This window comes from Lepisosteus oculatus, chromosome 2, assembly GCF_040954835.1.
Source record: "Lepisosteus oculatus isolate fLepOcu1 chromosome 2, fLepOcu1.hap2, whole genome shotgun sequence".
NCBI lineage: Eukaryota > Metazoa > Chordata > Actinopteri > Semionotiformes > Lepisosteidae > Lepisosteus > Lepisosteus oculatus.
The window spans coordinates 37,763,881-37,782,488 of NC_090697.1; the positions used below are offsets into that span (position 1 = coordinate 37,763,881).

Below are 18,608 nucleotides of genomic sequence, written 5' to 3' on the forward strand. Positions count from 1 at the left end.
CCATAAAGGCATTACAACATGCACTTTTTTCATTTTTCAATCAGTCTGAATTTCATTTTTTTACCCCCCATAAAAAAACAAATCAAGAAAGCCAGGAAACATTGCTATTACCAGTCTTCAGATTGTTGAATTAATTATATACACGTTTTTCAACTGAATATTTTCAATTCAGACTTGAATTATCGAACTGAACACATGGGTGTATGGAGTTAAATATCAGCAAAACTTGCACAGAAAAATCCAAAACTAAAATATGCTGATTGCATAAGTATTCAGGATTTTTTCGGCCTTAATAAAAATTGATCAGTTCCATTTTATGGCAAACTAATTAAAGTTTAGTTGCACAAAATTACTTTAACGTGTAATGCAATTAGTTGAATTGGGCCTCCATCTGTGTGCAATAAAATAGTGAGCAATCATTACTGGATGATAATTACTTTATTATTACTCATAAAGTGATCGATTTTCTTATTTATAAAAGCTTCCTTTTGGGTGGCACAGTGGTTAGTCATTACTGCCTTGCAGAGCTGGGGTGTTGTCTGTATGGATTTCATATATTCCTCCCATGTTTGTGTGGGATTCCTCCGGCTATTCCCAGTATCTAAACACATGCTGGTAGATTAATTGGCCTGTTGAAAGATTTTCTCCCAGTGATGGACCGGTGCCCCATCTAGTGTGTGTTCTGCTTTGCACCACTGCCTGTGAAGATACTGTATGTAGCAGCTCCTCTGGATACCTAATATGATGGTTATAAAATGGACAGATGGAAATGTTTACTTTCTACTTAAAAATTTAATCTTAAATACAGTTTAACTAGTCATTCAATCAAGGATATGTTGATGATCATAGTTTCATTGAAATTGTCTTGCTTAGAACAAATGCAATGTGTAATTGAAAATCAGTTAAAAAATCAACAACAATCCATATTCTGGAAGGGTTTGACAAAATCAATCCAAAACCTTCTTTTCAAATTCAAATAAGAACTGACTGAGAGTCATATACTGTCTTAACAGTTCAGACAGGGTTATCATTAATGATGATCAAGTCGTGAGTACTTTCCAGTGTACAAATGTTAAGGGAACTGGTCCTGAAAATATAATTGTGAAGTTCTTTGCAAGAGAATTAGCTCCGGTGTGGCAACCAATTTTCCAGATGTCTGTAGACATGCATACTATTCTTTTTAATACGGACTACCATATTATAACTCTTCTTAAGAACCTGTCCACGAGAATGTGTATAATGGAGAGAGGTAGAGAGGAATAAAGAATATAACAGCAGTTACATATAGAAGTCGATAAAGTACAGTAAGAAAGGAAACTTTTTTTTATTATATAAGAGGGGAGAAATGAAATAACAATGAATGAAACGTTTTAAATCCCTATAATTAGAATAGTAATAGTATAACATATACTTACATATATAGTACAGTAAATAAATAAGAGAATTACTTTAATTTAAAATAATTTTTAAATTTATACCATAAATACATTCATTTCTCAACACTGTACTGTGGACTTATTAAACAAACTAGCATACAGTAAGTAATAAATATATGAATTTCCTGACATGCAGTATGGATTACTCACAATTTTCAATGATAAGTATGAATTAACATTCAGAGGCTGCTACATACGCACAAAAGCAAAGCAAGACAAATGGAAAACAGCCCTGTTGGATGCTGGAGTTGACTGTGTTACGTTTACTCTCCACTATTTGTCTGTAGAAGGAACTTGTTGCATTATTACTCTTTCTGAATGTAATCTAAACTTCCCTTACCTTGAAAACTTTATCATGGGACCCACAGGAGGTTTTAACATATAGTCGATTTTAACCAAGTTGAGTCTTGGAATCCAGGGAGAATTTTTCTTGTAATGCATTTATTTCTGTAAGATTATTTCAGATGTACAATTTCCCCACTCTTCATCTATGATCATAGCCTTTCTAGAAGTCTTAGTGTATTGGGTCATATACCATAGTGCCCACGTTTTAGCAGTTGGCATTACATATGCTGTTATCCAATTTCTGCTTTCATATTTCATCTGTAGTGAGAATTGAAATATCCTATTAAAGCCTGAAATTACTGTGGAGTTGCGCAACTGGAATATCAGTTGTGTTAAATTTACCCAGTATTGATGGAAATCCTTCTATAACATGGGACATTTTATTGCCATCTCATGTAAAACCTTTATATGAAAATACGAATTTAGCATTGTTATGGTTTCTTTTAAATCTTCTATTATTAATCCCTTTTTGTCTCAAACTATTTATTTAACCTTTTACTGTTTTTTACTGTCCTGATAGTACTGAATAAGTGTTTTGGATATTTGTTTTCTACCATTGCAATAACCTTCTGTCTCCTTTTTGATAGTTGCAATATAATTTTTCACCTGTAGCTCAGTGTACTTTTTCAGTCTTTGAATATTGGGATTTAAGCCAGAATAGTCTGTAGAATGCTCTTTAACATTTTTTCTTAATTTCTGCATTAAATAATTATTATTTTCTCAGATTATTTACTCAATTTACCTAGACACATACATATTTTAAGAATTTTTTTTAAAGAATTAAACATTTTAAAATATAACTGTCAATTAGGTATCCATCTTTTTCCAGTTTACCATTTGCAGACTCATTGCACTCATAAAGCCTCCAGGTTTTTTTACCTTCCAATTATGAAACTTGTATTATAAGTATATGAGTATATAGAAACCTGTAGGTTACTGTATACCACCAATATAATTTCTGCTTGTAGCCTCTTTTTATTCAGTTCTTTAGCTTCTACATGATTTTTTATTTGAGGTCCTATCCATACCACCCATTGTTTCCTGCCTGTTTTCTGAAAGAAAATACTTTTTTTCTCTAGTCATCCTTCCATAGATGTTTTTCAGTTAGGCCAGGTTATAATTACTTAGCAATGAAGTGGCCTTAAATTATTGCTGATATAATTAGAGAATTAAGGTTATTTGGTTTAAGTTTAGTGTTGGCATATTTACCTGGTCTGACTGCAACAGTATGAGCTCAGTGTTCTGTAGTTGAATTACTCCTTGAGTACTCTATAGAGTGTGACAATCCATTGAGTGTGTCATAATGGGATCTTTAAAATAGAGTGGGTCCAGACCAGCAGACACACTAAACACACAGTGCAGAGAAAAAGAAAATATACCACAACCAAACAAAAACAAAAGCCTAAGCTCCCTCTTGAGTTCCTGACTAACTTCCTTTCAAAGTCCCTATCCATCATAGGCCTTCTTCCTCTGGTGGGTGCAGCACACAAAGGGTCTGCCTTCTGTACTCCAGAATGCAGATATTATTCCAACTGACACCTGCTACAACTGGTCAGGTGACCGACAAAAGTAGCTCATTCCCCAGACGTTTTCTAGGGAATGTGGCCCAGACAGAGCTGCACTCTCACAACATGCAGTACAGTGCCTTGCAAAAGTATTCAGATCCTCTGATGGTATCGCATTTTGTGTAATTGAATAACAAATAAATAATAAATGTTATAGTTGATGTACACTGAATGTTGACGTTAGAAAATCATTTTTGCAATGCCTGAGTAAATGATCAATCTTCTCTACCATGTCAGATCAATTCAGACATATATATATATATTAAATTTTTGTTGGGTAGCTATGCAGGTTTTTGTGTTGTATCAATAAATGTATCAAGAAAATCTGTGTGCAGCATATGTTTACTTTGTTTGGTTGTTTCAAGACCTGTGTAACTTGCTGTTCTAAAAAACTCTTGTATCATTAAATTATTTTTAAACTATAAATTAATTTAGGTTTCTTACAGCAAAGGATTTGAATGCTTATGTAATCCTGAGTTTTCCATTTTTCTTTCGGATTATTCAACAATTTACTTCTTTCTTCTTGGTTTTGGATTGAATATGTGAACTAGGTTGTGCATATAACAAATATTACTTGCTCGTTCAAAGTGCCATGACTGCAAGCATTAAAGCAACAAAATGGAGAACTGTGCAAGGGGTATACATACTTTTCCAAGTAACTATATTATTCTCGATTATATTGGTGTCCCACTGGTTCATGTGCAATTTGATCCACTTTTTTCCCAGGTGGACCAGTAATTAAATTACATTTTTAATTAAATGACACTAATTGATTGAAGTTATATTTAGAAAGTTGTCTAATAAAAGTGAAAGACAAAAATCAATTTGTTTTCCATCTAATATATGTAAATCTATAAAAGTTAATTAACATTTTCTAAATATTGCCAATAAGGATTTCTGTTCCAGATAGGAAGACTGCTTACACCATGAGCTACAATTTTCATTACTGTAAGAGTAGAAAAATGAGTATAGGCATTAGCTATTGAAATAGGTCAAAGCTGCAGTCCACTCTGCTGTTTCTCTGGTATTTCCCTGAGGCATTGTTTTTGTGTAAATTATTATGAAGTGTAAATAACCAGAGGGGAGAGAAGAAGCTCTCCAACTCAATTGATTTCTGTTCAGTCATTCAGATATTTGCAATATGAAGTTGTCTCCAAAATATGTGAGCCTTCCCAACAGTTAAATAAATACAATGCGCAGCATGATAATAAAGCAAAATGCAAATAATGTATGCACTATATTATCAGCAATGAATTGTAATATATGTTCTTAGGTGGTATTTTGTACACATCATTACAATCAGGAAAAGATCACAGATAATCTGACTCTCAAAGCTGAAATGTCCGGTTGTTTAAATATGACTGTTGACTGGGTAGTAGCATTTCAAACCAATAATCCATCCATCCATTTCTAAACTCTTATATCCAGTACAGGGTCATTGGGGGAACCAGAACCTAATCCGGCAAGCAATGGGCATAAAGTGGAAAACACCCTGGATAGGACAACAGTACATTGCAAGGCACACACAGACACAAACATGCACAAACTCACACCAAGGCCATTTTTTACAGACGTCATTTAACCTACCAGCATGTCTTTGAATTTTGGGAGAAGACTGGAGCATCGTGAGGAAATTCACATGAATACGGAAAGAACATAAAATCTCCATGCTGATAGCACCTAAGAAACTGCACCTAGGGTCCCAGTGTTCCAAGGCAGCAAAGCTACTGAAATTACTGCACCACTATGCCATCCCAAAACCATAATCTTTCATTGAAAATGGATTGTCTCCATTTTGTCCTTGCAGTTACACTTTTACAATCCATGTAATTAATGTTCATATACACTGTAGAGTGAAATGGGAATTTGTTTTACATTTATTAATAGATGCAGTCATCCTTTGGATTATATCATGTATTGCCTTCATCCTTTCCTTCTACAAGAAAAGTAATTCGAAATTATAATTAAGTAATTATAACATTTTTTGTTGTTGTTTCAGGACATGGAACAAAAGGCGTTTTTGAACTTCTTGCTGGTTGGAGAAGGACAAGGGAAAACCTGCCCTTCAAAGAAAGAGTAGCAGATGCCTTTGCTGATGTGATGGTGTGCTACACCATGACCAGTTCCCTGTACATCATTACCTTTGGAATGGGAGCCAGCCCCTTCACCAACATTGAATCTGTGAAAATATTCTGCCAGAACATGTGTGTTACAATTCTTGTGAACTACTTTTATGTCTTTTCTTTTTACGGCTCCTGCTTGGTTTTTGCAGGTCAGCTGGAGCAAAACCGGTATCACAGTGTATTCTGCTGTAAAATACCTTCTGCAGAGTACCTAGAGAAGCAACCCACCTGGTTCAAGACCATGATGAGTGACGGGCATGACATTTCCACTCATCATGACAGCATTCCTTATCAAAATCACTTCATTCAGCACTTTCTGCGAGAACACTACACGGAATGGATTACAAATACTTATGTCAAGCCTTTTGTTGTGATATTATACCTGATTTATGCATCATTTTCATTTATGGGATGTTTACAAATTAGTGATGGGTCAAACATCATTAACCTTTTAGCTAGTGATTCACCAAGCGTCTCCTATGCTCTTACACAGCAAAAATATTTCAGCAACTACAGTCCTGTGATTGGGTTCTATATTTATGAGCCAATAGAATATTGGAATACCACTGTTCAAGATCATCTGAAGACTTTAGGTCAGGGGTTTAATAAAATATCTTGGATTGATCATTACTTTCAGTATTTAAAAGTTGTTAACATCAGCGCATCAACCAAAAATGACTTCATAACTGTCCTGCAGAGTTCATTCTTAAGGAAACCACAATTTCAACATTTTAAGGACGACATTATTTTTTCCAAAACAGTGAATGAGGTTGATATCATTGCATCCAGGATGTACATGGTAGCCAGAACCACAGAGAAAACAAGAGAGGAGGTTTTGGAATTGTTGGAGAGACTGAGGCCACTTTCTCTCATCAATAGCATCAAATTTATAGTGTTTAACCCTACCTTTGTGTTTATGGACCGATACAGTTCCTCTGTCATTTCCCCAATCCTGACCTCTGGATTTAGTGTCTTGATTGTTTTAATCTTGACATTTTTCTTAGTGATTCACCCTCTTGGTAACTTTTGGTTGATACTGACAGTAACCTCAGTAGAGCTGGGAGTTCTTGGCTTAATGACATTATGGAATGTAGACATGGACAGCATATCTATTCTGTGCCTTATTTACACTTTGAATTTTGCAATGGATCACTGTGCACCCCATCTTTATACTTTTGTATTAGCCACTGAGCACACAAGAACTCAGTGCATAAAGATCTCATTAGAGGAGCATGGATCAGCCATTTTGCAAAATACATGTTGTTTTCTCATTGGTTTGATGCCCTTAGTGTTTGTGCCTTCAAACTTGACCTTTACGCTGTTTAAATGTTCTCTTCTTACTGCCGGTTGCACAGTTCTACACTGCTTTGTCATATTACCTGTTTTTTTAACATTTTTTCCTCCATCCAAAAAGAGACATAAGAAAAAGAAACGTGCAAAGAGAAAGGAAAGGGAAGAGATTGAATGCATTGAAGTCCGAGATAACCCTGACCATGTAACCAATGTTTGATGTATTGTGGTTGAAGAACAAGTGGAAAACAATAGAGCATATCACATTCAAAACTGGGGTTAAAATGCAGCACTTCACAGGGTTTATGAGCAATAGTGTTGCCCTTTTCTATGTTATAATGACCAATTCACAAAACAAACATATAGTATTTAATAAATCAATTCTCATAATCCACCAGTGTTTCAACTTTAGGAATAGAACGGTCTTGCGACAGAGGTGAAAAGTAATTATTTGATTCATCATAAGCAACACAAATACCTGGTGTAATATTTTTCTCCACTTAATACCTTTAAAGCTGTTGGGTTTTAATTTTTTTCTTTCTCCTATCATAGCCTAAGAGAACTTCTTTAAGAAATGTCATTCCACAGTTGTACTGTACGAATATAAAAGTAATAATCCAAGTATATAAAGTAAAAGTGAATCATATATAACATACACAGTGTACTGGGGTTGAAAAAAGGAACCGTAGTAAGAGGGAAAAAAACATGATATACACCTTAACTGATGATACATTAGCAGAATGCATTTTATGGTTAATGGTCCATTTATTTTTTTGTTATTTTAGCATGTGTATACAAATCTTATGATGTTGTTTTTTAATCCTTCTTTGACACAATTGTATTAGAAGTATTATAGCATAATGCATTTCCTTTGCCTTAATGCATTTCATTAGTTGAATTAGGGTTTGTAGAATACTGATAAGATCTAACAGAAAAATCATTTTAAAAATGCAATGATACTGAGTTTCAACTAATCTTTTTGGTTTGTTTAAACAGCTTAATCCATAATCCATCAGTGAAGATGATCCCAAACATCTCATATCGTATTACTTAATTGCCTCAACAGAAATATGAGTGCCAGATTAGACTATTGTGAAGGCTTGAAACCTATGGAAGATAAAGGCAGTAGTTATATAACAATATAACCAAGACAGGAGGCTTGAAATTTGTGCAATCAGTGGGGTGCTTGGACATTAGCACAGTGAACTCTGTGTGTGTTTTTATATTCTGAAATAGAAATGAATTCATATGGTTTTCAATAGACTCATGAATGATGAACAACATTGCAATGTACTGTACAAGACCTACATTGAACAAATTTATCATTACACTCTACAGGTGTTCTAAAATACCAAATTATCTTAATTCAATGTAAATTGAACTACAAGGTCTGTCATAACATTCTTTTAGGATTGAAAAAGAAAACAAAAATGGCATATTTAATATTAAAAATAAGTTAAACTTAAAAATAAACATGATGTGTCATATACTATATACATTAAGTTTAAATTAAAACCTACATTATTTTTATCTCATGATTATTATTAGAAACAGATGTGAGTAGAATAACTACAACATCTGTCACTGGCAGATGATTATCATCTGTAATTTGTATTTCTAATAGATGCCGGATTTCATTTGTTTATAACAGGAAAGCATGACAGATATTTTACTATTAATATGAGAAAACTAATATATCCCCAAATTGACTATGAATGCATGGCACTATGTTAGATGTGTGCATGAATCTCTTTAGTGCAAGTAGTCATTTTAGCTAATAGAAATATTTTCTTTCTCCATTTTAAATGGATACTCTACAGGTGAGCATTCGACATAAGCATCTATTGTAACTTTTTGTACAGAAAGTATACAAAAGTATTTAACATTTACAAGCCAACAGCAGAGGAAATATTACTTTAAAACATGTAAATTAATTGTATATGACTTTATAATTTTTTCTAAGAAATTGTATTTTATACTTAAATTCCTACTTGTAAAGCAATAAAGTAAAATTTTGAAAATTCAGAAGGAGTAGGCCTGTAATAACACATGAAAGATTAAGACTTCTAAATTGGCATGTATTATTGCACACAATAATGAAAATTAATTAAAAGTAGAAATATACTGTATTTGGTGTTTAGAATTAGAGTTTTGGACATTTTTAAAAATATATCAACAGCTGGTTTTAATATTGATGTTCAAACTCTTCCTACTGTGCATAACACTTTCTCTTAGGGTATCATTAAAGCATTGTTCAGTTATACACATGATGTTTTTATAATCATAATATTTTAAAAAGACAAAGCAGACACTGATCTTGTGCCAAGCAAAATTATTTATATAGAACATTTTCAAAACTCGAATTCATGTTTGACAAAGAAAAGGACCATGAGGTTTAAAGCTATTCTGCCAAGCTTTTTTTAACGTTAAAAAGTTCTTTCAAATTCGACCTGGAAATAGATACTCCAATTTTCAGTAACAAGTAGTAGATTAAAGTATATAAATGTATTAGTTCTGGTGGGTAGCTGGGTCAGCATGCGTAGGCTGCAGAGGAACAAGTAATGGGTTTTTCCATGCTGAAAAGAGAAGAGAGAAAGCACAACGCTTCGGCTGTGAAGCCTTAGGCTCCTATAGGTTCCTATAAATATATTAAACTTCTACAAGCAAAAAAGAGAAAATATAAAAACAAAACCTGACAGGATCAAATTACACTTTATAAACATCAATGTTTCCCAGTAAACTACCAGGCACAGTTTATCACACTTCAAAAAATATATATTTTTATTTTTATAGTTTGATACATTTTACATAATCAGATCTATTAGGTGTTTAAATATAATAATATTTCCCTTTAAATTCCATCATCTCGTCATGTTAATTAGAATGTGCCTAAACTACTTAATGGACAAAATGACTACACACTGTAAGGGAAACACTGCAAGGGAAATAATGATCTGTTTTTGCCTCTAGATTTCCTTTCCAAACTATTACATACCTGTAAATTATACTAAAATGTGACCTTTTGCAATTATTACCTATTTTGAATTAACTAAAAAAATGATTTGTGAAGTTCTGCTATTAGACTTAAGAATGTCATCCTGCATTATATTATTTAAATTCAGAAACTATTCTGATGTCAGAATGTTTTGCATTTCATCCAGTTGAATTTATACTAATCAGTCTACATCTTTAAAAACAGTAATGAAATGCATATTAACCTTTTATGACCAGAACAATCGGTATGGTTCAGCTAATCAAAAAAAACTATATATTTATTCATTCAGCATCAGAAATGTTGACACTATAGTGGTAATGAGGAAAAAAGACAAAAAAACTTTAATGATCTTGGGCATAAAAAAGTCTCAACTTTTACCTTTATTTTAAACATTTAAGAAAAGAAAAAAATGGGTGGTTCCATTCTGATAATAAATGTTTATTTTAAATAGCTATCTACTAAAAGTGCTGTGAAAATTTGGTACGCATAACATGCAGTCAAACAAAATGAAAACATTAAACATCTACCTCATTTTACTGTTCTACAAGTCATTGCAATTCTGAGACATTTTGAGAAAGATAATGCTTGAAAATGGAAGCAGGTGTACATATACAGTATATTGTACAGTAGTCCAGGTGGGTAGCTGCGTCAGCATGTGTAGGCTGCAAAGGAACAAGTAATATGTTTATTCCATGCTGAAAAGAGAAGAAAGAAAACACAAGGTTTTGGCTGAGGGGCCTACTTCAGGTGTGAGGAATTGTACCATATTGTACAGAATGTGCATGCATACAATGTTGGGAGGCTTACATCTTCCTTTACAAAACATAGAAATACATAATACATTTTGAAATATAATCTCTACACTACTCAAAGCAAGTGGCATAATTAGATTCCTTTTTGGATTACTTCAGGTATTATATTTCTGCTTGGTGGTAAAACAAGCAAAGAAAGAGAAACATCCTAACGTTGACCCTTGGAAAATGTAGTATGTTCTTTGGCTTCATACTCTTTTATGCCTTAGCATTAATCTTGTAACCACGTGAATCCTGGGATGCACTAATGTAAAGTACTAAATATGTTAAAACAAATCCTTAAAATAATTTGGTTGGCAGCCTCGCACAACATAAAGCTACTAAGGCAATCTTATGTATTGATGATATTCTCAATGTGGAAATACAGAATTTACCCATTTCATTCAGGATGTTTATTTCTTTTTTGTGTGACTTGAGACCCCAGTTTTTAAAAGAGAGATTACAGCAAATCTGAGTTTAATTATTTTAGTTTTTTCTTTTGGTAATAGGATACTCTGAGATGCAATGACAGCTTCATATTTATGAGGTGTATTATAAAAATATTCTTGTGATGTGACTTGAAAAAGTTTTGTAGCCTTATTTTGAATCTCAGTGATTTCCGGAGTTCTTTAAACAGAACCCGTGTAGTAATAATGGGAACTGGCGGGAGTGATGCCACCCATTATACAACATGTAATTATTTAAGTAATTTTACCTGTTATACACTAAACTTACAGTACTTTTGAGTTTTGTTTCAACATCATTTATTGTGGCATATTTTAAGTACTGAAATATACACATTTTACTGATGTGATTTAAAAAAAAGTTTATTTACTGTGATGAACTGTTGACTCTCTTTATGTTCAAAGATTAGACCACCGTCACTGAGTGGGCTTTTTGGCTTTACACTGGGAAGCATTTTATAATGCTTTTTAACATTATTATCATAAGTCAGTACCGGTACGTGATGTCTGATTATTTGTAATTATATATTTACAAAATAACTCCTTAAATTCATAGCTTATACCTAGAATGAGCTTCATAAATTGTATTGCGTTTCAAGTGAATACATGTCTGAAATTTATAATATAGGTACATGCTTGCACTTTTTGTCACCTTGACAATGAAACAATTACAGCAGTACTGTTGGAAATTGAGTTAGAATTTGAATTAAGTTAGAAGTTAGATTGAGTTAGAATCTGTATAACACTTCTGCGTCATTTTGGAATGGAAGTGTTAAAGACATGGCATTTGATTACACTTAACAACAGTTCAAGTTAAGAAGTGAAAAAAATACGATAGCAAATAAATTTAGGAATAAATGTAGGAAATTGAATTCCTTTACCTTGAAATGGCCTCTTATTTAGACAAGCAGCCAAATCGAGCACATAACAGAAGTTTGCTTCCTGATCAATTCTCAGAGTACTGACCATTGTTGCTCTGTATTGCAATCTTATGACTCAAAACCTTTCAATAGGTGCTTCACATAATCTCAAAAAAAGATTTTGCAGACATATTCTCTATATTATAGATGATACGATTTAAGTATCAATAAGAGTCATTCAAAATTTTTGTGAATCTGAATATGACGACACTATTACCTGTACTATTACTTGTTTATCATGCACCTATTTATGGTTTCTGGATTTTTTTTATTTGTATTACCACAAAAAGTGCATTTTGAAATACCATCTTGGGAAAATAATTTCAAAAGTAAGTTGTTGTGAAAGACCATTCAGAACATTCCGATTTGTTAAGAGTAGAGAGTAGAATAGTTTATTGCCATATGTACAAAATAGATATGTAGTAATGAAACCAAAAAAACTCCAAAACATTTTAGACCATGCAAAAAGTGCGTAGTGCAGATGTGTATTAAGGCACTGCAGTTAGCTGTTGAGGATGCATACTGCAGTGGGATAGAAGCTGTTCTTTAGTCTAGTGGTCCTTGCTTTAATAGTGGTCCAGTGATTAGTGATTGTTAGTGATTTCACAATGAATACAAAAGATTGGAATAAGGCAGGAATAAGACTTCAAGGTACCTTCTCATCGATGAAAACTTATATTAATTAGATCACCAATATTTGTTCTGTTGAAATAGAATAATGTAATATTATTATGAAAAGACAGGGTTTATAAAATACTATGATGTAATCAAATCAATAAAATAAGGTCTTGACACCAGTTTGCTATGCAAGTGAATTCTAATTATTTATAATAAGTTTACCCCTGTAGTCATAAAAAATAAGCGTTATACAGTTTGTGATTTATATATTCTCCAAAACAGCTTAATAATGGAATAATAATAAGTCAGTGATCTTAATAAAGACAGAAAAATTCATACAATAAATAACACCAAATACACTGTAAAAAGAGTCATAGCTATACAATACATTTAAATATTTATAAGTCTATGAGTTAGTTCCAGAGAACTAACTGCTTTCTACATATAAATATTCAGAACTGTATCCTTATAATCTAATCACAAAACACCTTCAAAAGGTTTCAACAAAATTATCCTGTTCAGAACTAAATCCCCTTAAAAAATAAGTAGTAACCAACTTCCTTATTTTAATCAAACAATTGATCACTATCACAGGAGCAATGCTTTAGCCTTTGGATTCCACAGTATAGGAAACAGGAATTTAATCAATAAGAAAAATAAATAAAACACCAAACTCCTTTTAAAAGAGTACAATTTTCTTCCAGTTTTACCTGAATAGAATCCGTCTTCCAGTCTGATGAAAAAGGAAAACTATTTCATGGTATAATGTGCTCCTCTACCTCCGATGATGATTCCTTCTTTGTCTTCCTTCATTTTGTGCTTCCCCCTTTTCCTGCTTTATGCTTACTGTACTATGGTATCCTGCTAAGGGGTCTACTTCATCTATGACCCATCCCTATGGAGTTGGATAGATGACCTCATAAGGAAAAGTTCTGGTCACTGTTTTGTTAAATAATTATATTCTAATATGGATGATTTAATAATTAAACAGTGAATGAGTTTAGGCTGAGTTGCTGATTAGTATCAGTTTGATCTTATGTATCACATTTTTTTGCTTCAAAAACCAAGGACAGTAAAATGTATAGAACTTATGGAATCAGGATGTACTGCAGGGAAGTACAAAATCTTAACTAGCCCTCAAACAGCAGAAATATGCAGTTCTAAATGGAAAACAGTGCTTGCTCTGCATATCCTTGCAGTCTTTTTATTTTAATCACTAATACAAGCCATGGAATCAGGGTGAAGGCTTTTTTGAGTTTGAGTGACAAGAGGGACTCTGGAATCCAAGAGAATTTCTCAGCCTCTGAATAAGAAATCTTGTTTACCATGCTTTCATGAGTTAGGAGTACTGTAGCAGGACCTTTCCCTCACCCAGTGCAGTACACAGCCTACAAAAACCAAACAGCTCTGTAGCATAGCTTGTTAAAAACCTAAAAAAGGAAGCAACAGTATGTAAATGATACTGTAGTACTAGGATTCAGTTTTAAATATAGCTGTATCAGCAAATTTGCTAATTTGCTAATGTAATTAAAATAACTTTTTGTGTACCATTATAATTAGTAATTTTAGTCTGGTACTGTACATCTGCCAGTATAGGCATCTTCTGCATTTTATAAAATGCTGATTATTTGCAGAATTACAGTAGGCACAAGTCTCATACTGCTTCTAGCATATTTCATTGACTGATGCACTGTAACAACTGTCATGAATATGAGCAAGATGGGCAAAATTAAACTGACAATTTGTTTTTTATGTCTTTTTATGCTCACCTTGTGGTAATATTTCCTTAATCCATCCGTGACTTAACTGTGCACTGTCACTTTATATTCTTCTCATCATCGGCAATTCAGCATGATTCCAGCTACTGCAGGTGGTTAATTCAATAAGCTGTGCACATGCTCCTGAACTAGGAATGCCTCAGCTAGGTTATATAACTTATCTGCAGTGCTGTGTTTTTTTGCGTTAGTCTATCCAGGGTTTCCCCAGAAAAGGGAAGGCTGGCATGTTTTATTAATGCAATGACATTTGTAAATTGCCTCTACTCTGAATGTTCTGGTTGGACTGAAGAAAAGGCTGTTACATTTTTATACCTTTTAACATAATTATGTGTAGTGGACAAGTAGAATTGTAAGCAAGATTCTAAATAGATTTTTATTAATAGAGAATCAGGAATTTATATCCTTGTCTTCTTTGCCAAATGGAACTTGAGAAGAACAAAATATAAATCTCAGCAGTGATGTGCCTTAAAAATGAAGGCACTGTTTTTAATACCATGCTACCTTGAACTGTGCAAATAATACACATTACTTCATTAATTTAAACTAGCTAAAGGTATGTGCGCTTTGAAAAAATGATAAAAACTGCTCTTAAAGAAATTAAATAACTCATCTAAAGTCTTCCGTTAATAAAGTTCTTCAGGTTTATTATATACAATATATATCACAAATGTGCAAAGACTGCAGCACAAATCTAAAACCATAAAAGGCTCAAGTATTAAGATGCTCATGCAAATGCACACATTTAGCTGTGTATTATGAAGTATTTACTTCTTGATCATCTTAGATCAATATTGTAGTAAAAGAACACTAAATAAAAAACAGACACTATTAAAATAAAATATCATAGTGAATTAGTATCTTATTAAGGAATGTTTAAGTAAGCATTTTATTAGAAGTATGCTTTTGAATGCTTTAACAATTTTCAATGTAAAACATTTTATACAGCCTGCAATGATAAAGCTATAAACATGTCTAAGTGCTTTTTTATATTGAAACATGAATTTTTTATTAAAAACGTTGTTTCTATAAACCAAGTTTGATTGCTTTTTTGTACGAGATGTATATTCTCTTTTTTTTCTGTCTGGCACTGTATGGCATGTCAATTTCACTCTTCACATTCCTCCTCAGGCCAGTTTTTTGTTTCCTCCCGTGACCCTAAAGGAGATGTTTTCAATCCACCAGCTGCTTGTCATAACTTACTGCTCTTTCATATAACAGATTAGACAAATTGACTCTTTTCTCATACTGTATTCCACTGGAGTGCACAAAATGTGTCTCTCTGTAGCTTGAATTCAGTGTGATTTAGCTAATGTTATTTTTATTCTTGTTTCCGGTATTTCATTAATTTTGTGGAATTGTCTAATATTTACTGCAAACTGTTTGCAAATGTTTGAACATTTTGTGTTTGAACAGTACTGCCTGTTTCTTCAAAAAATATAGAAATTTGTCCAGGTGGAAATGTGATTATTTTTTAAATCAACCCCTTTTTCTGTTTTGTAAAATAGAACAGGAGCACCTGCAAGCAAACATTTTGAATTGTATCAGTCTTTAATAACAAGCAGTCTTTCCATCCATTTCTGATACCAATGTGAAAGCCAACAAATTGGAAATTCTCTGCTCACATTTCTACATTAAATGGAGTTTTTGATTAGAAATTCAGGAGGGAAATCAAGATATTAATATTACCCAATTCCACTGTCCTAAGTATATGTAAAGTACATACAGTATAGCCTCCTGAACTTCCATTTGTGTATCTCTCTCACACCCCTCCTAACAACCTATCTTCATCCTTGTAGCAACTCCTAAGCTCATTCCTCATGAAAATGAGGGGGGTTTCAGTCAGCCTCATCTTTGCTGTTAGTTGCTTTCCTCCAGGAGTGTCAGATCCCCTTAACTTATCTCTTATCCAGATTCCTAAGGTTTTCAGCACTTACAGTTGTATGACCTTCAGACTGGCCCTCCTTAGAACAATTTCCCTGAACATTAATTTTTTTTTCTAATTTAACTGCAAATATTTTGCAAAAAAAACTGGCTTTCTGATATTTATCTATGTAAATGAAGGCCTTTGAGTAATACTGTACATTATTTTAAAATAATAAATATATTTATATTAGAGCAAACTAGTCCACAACACAAATGTAATATTGGTATTATAAATTATAGGTAGTAAAGAGGCCTATTAGCAACATGGGAAAAATGTTTGCATATATTGCCTATAAACACAATCATGACTGCATTTAAAAGAGACAACATTGTGTTTAAATAAGATAACATTATGTCTAAATGCAAAAATGATCATTAGATGCTGTATCTCGTAATAATGCAATATTATCTCATTTAAATGCAATTGTTTTCTCTGTGGTGCTACAGTAACTGGTCTTTTATAAATGTTTAATATTTTTAAATGTTTTAAAGTTGTACATATAGACACTGCACAGAATGATTTTCAGTCAATAATAATAGGAACAGAATTTAATTAAATCAGAAATAAACTCTCTAAAATTGAGGTATAAAACTTAAATATTTATTTCAATTTATTTGCACAGGACTTTGAATGCCAGCACATTTTTGATTGTTGTCCCTTTTGTTATATTTCCCATTAATATCTTTTAAGAAACATTAAATCTCAAATCATAATTGTTCTTATATGCATACCAAATGGTATATGAATTTTCTAGGATATATGGAATTGCCTACAAATATGGAAATATACTAAAACTTTCTTACAGAATGTTACGCATTCCACTCGCGCTGCTCTTCCTTCTTGCATTCCCACGCGTTCACCCTGTAAAACAAGCTCACGCCGCAAGTAAACGCCAATCACCTTTCTCTCCCGTCTCTATTTTAGTTCTCCTTTTTCTTCACTTCCCCGCTCACTATTGCGGATTCTCTTTGAGTTCCCTAGTGCGTGTTTACCTCTTGCTTGTCTCTGGTTTTCGATCTCTTAGCCTGCTACTCGTTTTCGGTTTCGCCTTGTGATTTGGAGTGCTGCTTCCTCGTTTGTGCTGCCGTGTTCTGAACTACTCGCCTGCTTCCTGGATTCGATTTCGCCTGGTTGTTTTTGGATTGTTGCTTCCTCCTTGTCTCTCTGTGTTCCGACCTACTCACCTTCCTCCTGGTTTTCGTTTTTGCCTAGCGTATCTGCTTTGTCTTTCTCTTGGCCTGAGTCCTGCATAGGATCCTATTGCCCTAGCAGCCTTATCTTACACAGAATAAACAGTATGAATAATAAGGGTTAAGCATTTGGTGAAGAACTTGGAAATACACATAATCTGAAAGAAATCAATGTGAATTTGAAAAGAATTAATCATTGGTTAATTGGTTCTTCATAAGAATGTGAATATTCCAGTTAGCACTACTTCAAAGTAGTGTACAGTATTCCATTCAACAAACAAATATGCCTATTTGATCATGATAATAAAATAAGAAATGGGGTATTGCCAAGTTATACAGTATGTGCTGGCATTCAGTGGCCTCTGCAAAAATGAACATTTGTGATGTATCTCTCTATGTATGAATCTAAATTTAGTTTCCACTCTCCTTAAACATATAGAGTAAAATCAACAGAAATCTTCTGTTTCCAAACATGACTACAAATGTTTTCAGTGGAAGTGAATTTTCTGTCTCATCTAGATGAATAATAGATATTTTGCTTCAATTAAATTTGTAAGATGTTTTCAAAAATACAATGCCTTCTAACATCTGGGTATTGTTCCTGCAGCACCTAGAAGTAACAACTAAAAAACAGGTGAGACTATAAGTAAAACTATTTTAATTAAAGATAATCCAAAAATATTATTTAAAAAAATAATTTCTTTATCTTTCAAGATGCATAACATTTCATTATTAAACCTGTATAGTAAAATAAATGGAAAAATCCAAGTATGATGTGTAAATACAGTTAGGCAGAAACTCTTTTCACTCCAAATCTCATAAAACTAAAATATAAGGTTTTGGAGATTAAACATCTAAACTATTTTAACTAGTTCTGTTTTTCTATTAGCATTCCATTTGTGTATTGCTGCTATTCACTGAATCCATTCTAAAATGTCAAGTCATAAAACATGCATGGAAAGTTGTATCTTAAATATGTAGTATAAGGGTCTCTATTGTCTGTAGTTATTATCAAAACCCAATAAACATCCTTACTTGAAAGCAGCTGAAAAAACATTAATAAAACTCATAAACTGCACACTTAATTAAATATACCATACAGAAGAAAAGTCAAAACCCCATAAATGTAAATGGAGCATAGAAAACTGCAATGCAGTACACAAACACAT

General features: G+C 32.9%; 1 protein-coding gene across 1 annotated transcript in view; it reads left to right on the forward strand.

Moving 5' to 3' along the window:
* ptchd4 (patched domain containing 4) overlaps positions 1-8,156 on the forward strand; it is a 45,519-nt gene extending 37,363 nt beyond the window's left edge. The window contains exon 3 of the mRNA XM_006625951.3: positions 5,346-8,156. Within this exon, the coding sequence (XP_006626014.1) occupies positions 5,346-6,979 (1,634 nt within the window). The 3' untranslated portion in view covers positions 6,980-8,156. The remainder of the gene's footprint in view (positions 1-5,345) is intronic.
* The last annotated feature ends 10,452 nt before the right edge of the window (positions 8,157-18,608 follow it).